Source organism: Octodon degus, unplaced genomic scaffold, assembly GCF_000260255.1.
Source record: "Octodon degus isolate 3935 unplaced genomic scaffold, OctDeg1.0 scaffold00156, whole genome shotgun sequence".
In the NCBI taxonomy this organism is placed as follows: Eukaryota; Metazoa; Chordata; class Mammalia; order Rodentia; family Octodontidae; genus Octodon; species Octodon degus.
Window position 1 is genome coordinate 5,906,829 of NW_004524732.1, and position 7,136 is coordinate 5,913,964.

The window sequence follows — 7,136 nt, forward strand, 5'->3', positions numbered from 1 at the left end:
GCATGGAGCTCAATCCCTAATACTGTTTTAGCAAAATAATATTTACTAAAATGATGATGATGATGATAATGTTGTTGTTGTAAGAAAAGTTAAAATCTAGTAACATTCACACCAGACAATTGTTGGCACTATTGAGCCTTTATTTTTAATTTTGATCTTTTGTCTTGTAGGGTGTATAGTAACCTCCTTGGCTGCTACCTGCTAGATGCCATCAGTCCCCTCAGGTCCTGATCTGTGTCTCGTGGAAAAGAATCTTCCCCAATTGAGAACATAGTTTGATTGGGACTAGAGGGCCACCATCTTCTGTTCCATACCTGGCCTGTTACTTTCTTCCTCATTCATTTACTCCAGCCACATTGGCCTCCTGACTGTTTTCTGAACATACCAGCTCAGTACCTCAGGGTCTTTGTACTTGATTAATGTTCATGCTTTTGGAGTGTTCTCTCACATATCTACATAGACCTCTAACATTGCTAGAGATTAGAAAGGAGTTTATCTGTGTAATGTCAGCCATTTCTTCTGGAATAACAATCCATGAAAGTAGTAAATTTTTTTTCTGTTACAGTCTTTTGTCTTTAACTGAACAGTACTAGGCATATAGTTGGCATTTAGTAAATATCTGTCGAATGAATATTTTCTGCACTTCTATTAGAAGCATTGAGTAAGTAGATTAGAAGGTTGGTGTGTGTTTTAAATATAACTTTTATCTCTAATGATACACAACCTTTGAACTCTAAAATTGGCTTTAATCCAATGTTCACTATAAAGCAGCAGCCAGATAGGGCAGAGAAGAATGAGAAATTGGAATCCTCTAGAGTAAGATCCATGTTCAGGGCTGGGTATCATGGTGTACATCTATAATCCTAACAATTAGGGAAGCTGAGGCAGAAAGATTGCAAGTTTTAAGTTTAGCCTGAGCAATTTAATGAAACCCTGTCATAAAATTTTAAAAGGGCTGCAAATGTAGCTCAGTGCAGGGGGCCTGGCTTCAGTACGACAGGTTGAATCATTTATCTGTGTGACCCTGGAAAACCCATCACATTTCTCTGATCCTTAGTGTCCTCATCTGTAAAATGGAGTTAATACTGATGTTCCTTTCAGAGTGCAGTAAAACTAAATGAGCACAACAGCTGACACACATGAGGGACTCAAGTGTAACCTGTGTCCCTATTGTTTTGTAGTTCATGGAGAGACTCAGCTGTTTCTCATTACTACAGAACTGAAGACACAGGAAATGAAGGGGCTGTAGTGATTTAATGCTTTGATTAACATTTGGGGGTGAGAGAGTTGGAAAATCCACTTTTGAGAGCCTCAGTTTCCTTTAAAGCATTCTGTTTTTTTGTTTTTTTGTTTTTTTGTTTTTTCCTTTTTAAAGCATTCTGTTCTTAAAGGGAACAATTCTTTGGCTAGGGTTGTAACTTAGTGGTAAAGTGAATGCTCAGCATGATGAAGGCCCCGAGTTCAATCCCCAGCATCAACATCAAAAAAAGGGAAGAGTTCTTTTCAGGTTTTGTTGTTGAATTGATTCATGTGCGCCCCTGTGGTCCAGAACTGGTGCTGTCATAGTTTTCTTTTCCCTTCGTGGCAATGGTTGTACAGCCTGAAGATTCAAACAGATGTCTGGGTGGGTGACATGGTTCTTCTCTGTCCACTGAGCTCCTTCCAGACCAACTACCTCTGTGTCTTTCAGAATCTTCCCTAGAAAAGGAGAGGGAAACTCCGAGTCCCATCGACCCCAACTGTGTAGAAGTGGATGTGAACTTCAACCCTGATCCTGCTGACCTGGTCCTATCCAGTGTTCCAGGTGGGGAGCTCTTCAACCCTAGGAAGCACAAGTTTGCAGAGGAGGACCTGAAGCCCCAGCCCATGATCAAAAAGGCCAAGAAGGTCTTTGTCCCTGATGAACAGAAGGTAACCTGAAGTCCTTTTATCCATAAGGTGGCTCAAGAGTCTAGGCACTGGGCTGGGATGTAGCTCAGTTGTGAAGTATTTGCCTGTCATATGGTAGGCCTGGGTTCTGTCCCCAGTATCTCAAAAAAAAAAAAGTCTAGGTACTATGTCCTCTCACTTGTGATTTACCTGGAGGACCCTTCCTCTTGTGGACACCATTAAGAAAGACAAATTCAATGCATAGCGCCACATCCTTACAACTGTTAGAAATAATAGCAGTCACATGGCACTTGATCCCAGGGGCTTCTCTAGTTTCTCCTTTCTAGAAGTTCTGGCTATGTTGCTGTTCCTCTTATCTGGCTTTAGTCCAGCCGTTGGGCAAGAACTACTAGGACAGAGGAACTAGGGTTGAACAAGTCGTCTTTGGGGGGGGGGGCAGTACTGGGGACTCTGATTCAGGACCTTGTGCTTGCTGTGCAGGTGCTTATGCCACTGAGCTATCTCCTCCCTGCAAATCCCCATTCTGAAGGACATGCTTGTATGTCCCTGTCCTCAGGATGAACAAGCCACTCTCCAGTTGGTGATTCTGTAGGAACTAGTGGGAAGAAGGAGCTTTGCAGTTTTTTTCCTTCTCCTCTGAGAGACCTATAGGAAGGACTTTTAATCCTCAGCTCAATAGTGTAGTTCCTGTTATTCTCCCCAGTATGTAGCTGAAGGACCTGAGATGCTGAGAGGTTTAAGAAAGTTGCAGTTCTATAGGGTTCGGGGAGATGACTCAGTAGAATAAGCGCTTCCCTGGCAAGTGCAAGGGTCTGAGTTCAATCCCCATTTCTGCAAAAAAAAAGAATTTATAAGGGGCCAGGGAAATGGCTCCATGGAGTAAGCGCTTCCCTGGCAAGCGCAAGGGCCTGAGTTCAATCCCTGCTTCTGCAGAAAAAAGAAAAAAGAAATTTGCAGTTCTATTGGTAACAATCGTGCAGAGCTGAGATTTGCACTCAGAAGACTGAACTCAGGTTGCAGACCCTTCCCCACAGCCCAGGCATCTATATGAGGCAAGGCCATCGATGGTACCTTATGCTGGAGTGGCACAGAACAGGCTGCTGGGAAACAGGCCGCTTCCCTCCACCGTGAAGCTTACTGGAGGACTTTGCTTCTCATCTTGCCATCAGTGGGAGGGACAGTGGCCTTCCCCAAGGCCCCAGCTTGATCATACTTGTGAATTTTGAGGGGAACCTGGGTGGCAGAAAGGGAGGCTTGTGTGCCCTCATAGGGAAGCTGAGAGACCCACAGAGAGCACTGTCCCGCAGGATGAAAAGTACTGGACAAGACGCAAGAAGAACAATGTGGCAGCCAAGCGGTCACGGGATGCCCGGCGCCTGAAGGAGAACCAGATCACCATCCGGGCGGCCTTCCTGGAAAAGGAGAACACGGCCCTGAGGACGGAGGTGGCAGAGCTACGCAAGGAGGTGGGCAAGTGCAAGACCATCGTGTCCAAGTATGAGACCAAGTATGGGCCCTTGTAACCCGTGCCCCTGCCCGGGCGGGGCACTCCCTGCCCCTCAGACCTCTGCCTGGGGATCCCAGAACCCCACACATGCGTGGAGACTTAGGACTCGTCGTGGGTGCACAGCGGCTCCCGTGCTCCAGGTGTGTTCACGTCTCAGCTTCATTATAACCTGGCCAGCGCACAAGGCGACCTCCCGGGGGCAGCCTCCCCTAATGGGGAACATGAAAGAATCTACATAGAGAAGAACACCCCACATTTCTGTTCCTGGATGTCCTGGTTGCATCAGAAGGGACCTCTGGAGGATACATCTCCTTCACGGGATGGTCAGGCTTCCCCGACTCCCCTTGGTCTCTAGTCCAGGCTGCCGAGGCCATCTCTGCAGAATGAGTCATGGTCATTGTCACCCTTATGTCTTCTCAGGTAGCAGGTGCATTTCCACTTGGGGTGTGTCTGTCACACACCTCTCCCTCTCTGGAAAGTCTGAGAAATGTCCATTTCCATCTCCTTGGAGGCAGAAAGACACACCAGCTCCACTATTAAGTATGTGCAGGGCAGGGCAGCAGGCCTGGGGCAGGGGGACCCGGGTTGGAGTCTAGGTCTGGGCCTACAGCAGAAATCGCCACACATTCTCAGCCCTGCACCCTCTTTGTCTTTTGACTCTGACCTGGGCTTGGGGAGCCAGTCAGGAGGCCTGGGGATGGACTCTATCTGGCCTGCTGTAGAGGGCTATTCCCAGGGTGCTGGTTCCTGGGCCCTGGTGGCCCATGCAGGAGGAGGCCTTTGTATCTCCTCTCCGGGCCCATCCTGGAGGCCATCTGAATTTCTTTTGTCCCATTCAGTGGCCTCTAGGCTGCCATTTCTCTTCACCCAGTAACCATTCTTAGATCTTGGATTTAAAAGGAAAACCTTCCTCGTTAGGAAGTTTTAATTTCCTGGACTCAGCGTGCAGCTTCCGCATGGTGTTTGGAAAACTGGCTGCCATAGCCTCTTCTGGTGTGGGCACGAGCATGGGGCTTGTTTCTTGACAAACCCCTTTGTTTTCTTGCTCTGCTCACCAGTGTGGCCTAGGCCAGAGTCTCTTCTCCCTGAGGGCAGGTCTGTCCTCTGTGTTCTTGATCAGATTCCTCCTGCCTGATGCCCAGAGGTGTCTGCAGGACAGGACACCTGGGCAGGAGCCACTGAGGTGATAGTGTGACTCTCACAGAGTAACAGGATCTGGGACGTCCTCAAGGGGCTAGGCTCTCCCCTCAGTCTTGGCCAGGAGTCAGGGGCCATCCACACAAGCCTGGCCAAGTGCAGATCAAAGTTTGGATCTGGGACTTCACCACCACATGGCTGCCTCTCTGCGTGCAGCTGGACCATCTTTTTGCTCCTCCCAGAAAATGACTTGAGGAGAGTCATGGAACCCTTTCTCTTTTGGGTCAGCTGGGGCACTCCTGATGGCTGTTACTTGCTCAAGGCGGGCAATCTGTGAAGAAGAGGCAGAGGTGGTAACAAGTGCGCTTTGTCATACTTAACACTGGCTTTATTTAAGGTAGTGGCTCAGTCCTGGGGCCCAAATCTAAAGACTTCTGACAGATGTTAAGATTAGAGGCAGCATCTCTAGCCCTGGACTGCACCCCAGGGATGCCATGGCCTCCTCTGGGACCTGCACATTCTCCTCTCGGGAGCCTTGACAAGGGTCCTGGAGGCTAAGGGAGGGCTGGCCCCCCCTCCCACTAGGCACCTGACTTTTACTTCGTGGTTCTCTAGAAACCATGTGCACACTTTTCACTCTGTGGTGATGACACAGGGCCATTGCATCCAGCATGTCAGTGTCCTGCCCGGGCCACTAGCACGCCTGCCCGGCGTTCACCCTCTGGCCTGGCTGCTCGCCAAGAGGGAGTTCTCATTCTGTTATTGGTGGACAAGCCTTGAGCTGGAAAGCTCTTCAATTTATTTTTGGCTAGAAAGTAATGTTTGTGTTTTTCTAGTTTTATGTTTTTTAAGGATGGACACCTATTCTGTCCCAACCCCAGTGGATGGGATGGGGACTTGACATCTCTCCACATCCCTCCTCTGCCTGTGCGACTCGCTGCCTCCTCCCAGGAACATGGGGTCTGGTTCCTTCCCAAAGTGTTTGCTAGGAAAGAGTGCAGCTGCTGGGCTCTCAAGAGTCCCTTGATTAATCTGGCAAGGACAGGAAGGAGCATGACCACAGGTTGACATTCTGGGTCCCTTCCCCTGAGCTAGGCCTTGCAGAAAGACTTGGTGCCTGCTCAGTGTCTTGAAGATGGAGCTGACAGCCAAAGACAGAGGCCCCTGTGCACAGGTCTTTGACATCTTCTTAAGCGTGCCAGTATGGAGGAGCTGCTCACGCCAGCCTTTTGGTGGGCTGGCCTGGGGCTGGGGCGAGCTGTCCACACCTTGTCTTCAGTTTTGTGGCAGCCTTATCGCAGTCTTGAATCAGACAAATCATAAATGAGCTAAAATATTTCAAGAATGTACATATAAGAAATGCCTATCCAGATATAGAAATCCTTCTGTTTAGGGAGAGCCAGCAGCCTAGGGAGGACCAGGGTAATCGTGCCCTGGCCAGAGGACGAGCTCTGCCACGTGACTCCTGAGGCCTGGGAAGGATGGCAGGTTGGTGACAGGCATGGGCAGGCTCCTTTGTGCCAGCTGAGTGGCTGTCCACACAACCCTTGATACAGAGGGCCATGGAGCTTCCCGTTTTCATGGAAGAGCTCCACCCTAGCTCCTGTAACATCTGTTCATAAGTGCAATAAATTTTTCTAGAAAATGGTGAAGATGACTCCAGGTGGAGAATGCTGTCTTTTGGTGTTGGGGATGCCAGAACACCACTTGGTTTTATTTTTCTAAGTGCATGTGACAAGAGTGTGTGGGGCTCTGCATCCTCCCTTGGGAGCTGGCACCCCAGCATGCCCCTCCCCTGTACCGTGTGTGTTGGGGAAGGAGGAAAGAGAAGATCCCTTCTCAGCTGGAGAGGGGCACAAGCAGACTCAGCCCATTGGCCTTATGTGCGTGTGCGTGTGTATGTGTGCGCATGTGCGCGCGACTGTGTGTCTGCTGGTGGGCCGGAGTGATGATGTGGGGAGCGAAGCCGGGAATGTATCCTTTTCAAAATTAAATATTTTGAGACGAGAATTTTGCAACTGTCTGTCATTCCCTGTTCTCTTCCTGGGGTTCCTTTCTGTGTGTGTTGGGTTAGGAGCTTGAGAATCCAGCCCAAAAACTTACGTCCCATTAGAATCACACTCCAGACACGCCTCTCAGTTTCCTTATCTGTTGGGAGTAATTCATCTACCAGACAGAAGCAGTGTGGACAGATAAAAGCACTGTTCAACCATTAGGTAGGTGGGGGGCTGCCTGCAAAAGTGTTTCCCAAACACTTGACGAAATTTAAACAGAGAAAGTCCTCTCTTCCTCTGGATGTATTTTCTGTCTGTAGTCATGAGACGGTCACAGTTCAACACAAACAGGTGCAGCCATGTTCGGGGTGCTAGCACTGTTACTGCTGACAGAGTGGCAGTGTTGGTGTCCCTCGGTCCCTTCTCACGCTGGCCTCCATCCATAGGGACTCAGGTGCACCAGCCTAGGCTGAGCCTGCCATGAGCCCCAATCCCTTCCTGACCACCACACCCCACGTCTCCCGTCCCACTTCCTTCCTCAGTCCACCCTTCATAGGCAAGACACCGCACCTTCCTGAGCTCTCTGCCCTGGAAGGCCCTGTGGTTGG

At 49.4% G+C, this 7,136-nt stretch overlaps 1 protein-coding gene across 2 annotated transcripts in view; it reads left to right on the forward strand.

The window, feature by feature from the left end:
• Nucleotides 1–6,538, forward strand: part of Tef (TEF, PAR bZIP transcription factor) — a 25,752-nt gene extending 19,214 nt beyond the window's left edge. For both annotated transcript variants that reach the window (XM_004642568.3, XM_004642567.2), the window contains exons 3-4: nucleotides 1,691–1,911; nucleotides 3,198–6,538. In XM_004642568.3, coding sequence (XP_004642625.1) covers nucleotides 1,691–1,911; nucleotides 3,198–3,413 — 437 coding nt within the window. In that variant the 3' untranslated portion in view covers nucleotides 3,414–6,538. The remainder of the gene's footprint in view (nucleotides 1–1,690; nucleotides 1,912–3,197) is intronic.
• The last annotated feature ends 598 nt before the right edge of the window (nucleotides 6,539–7,136 follow it).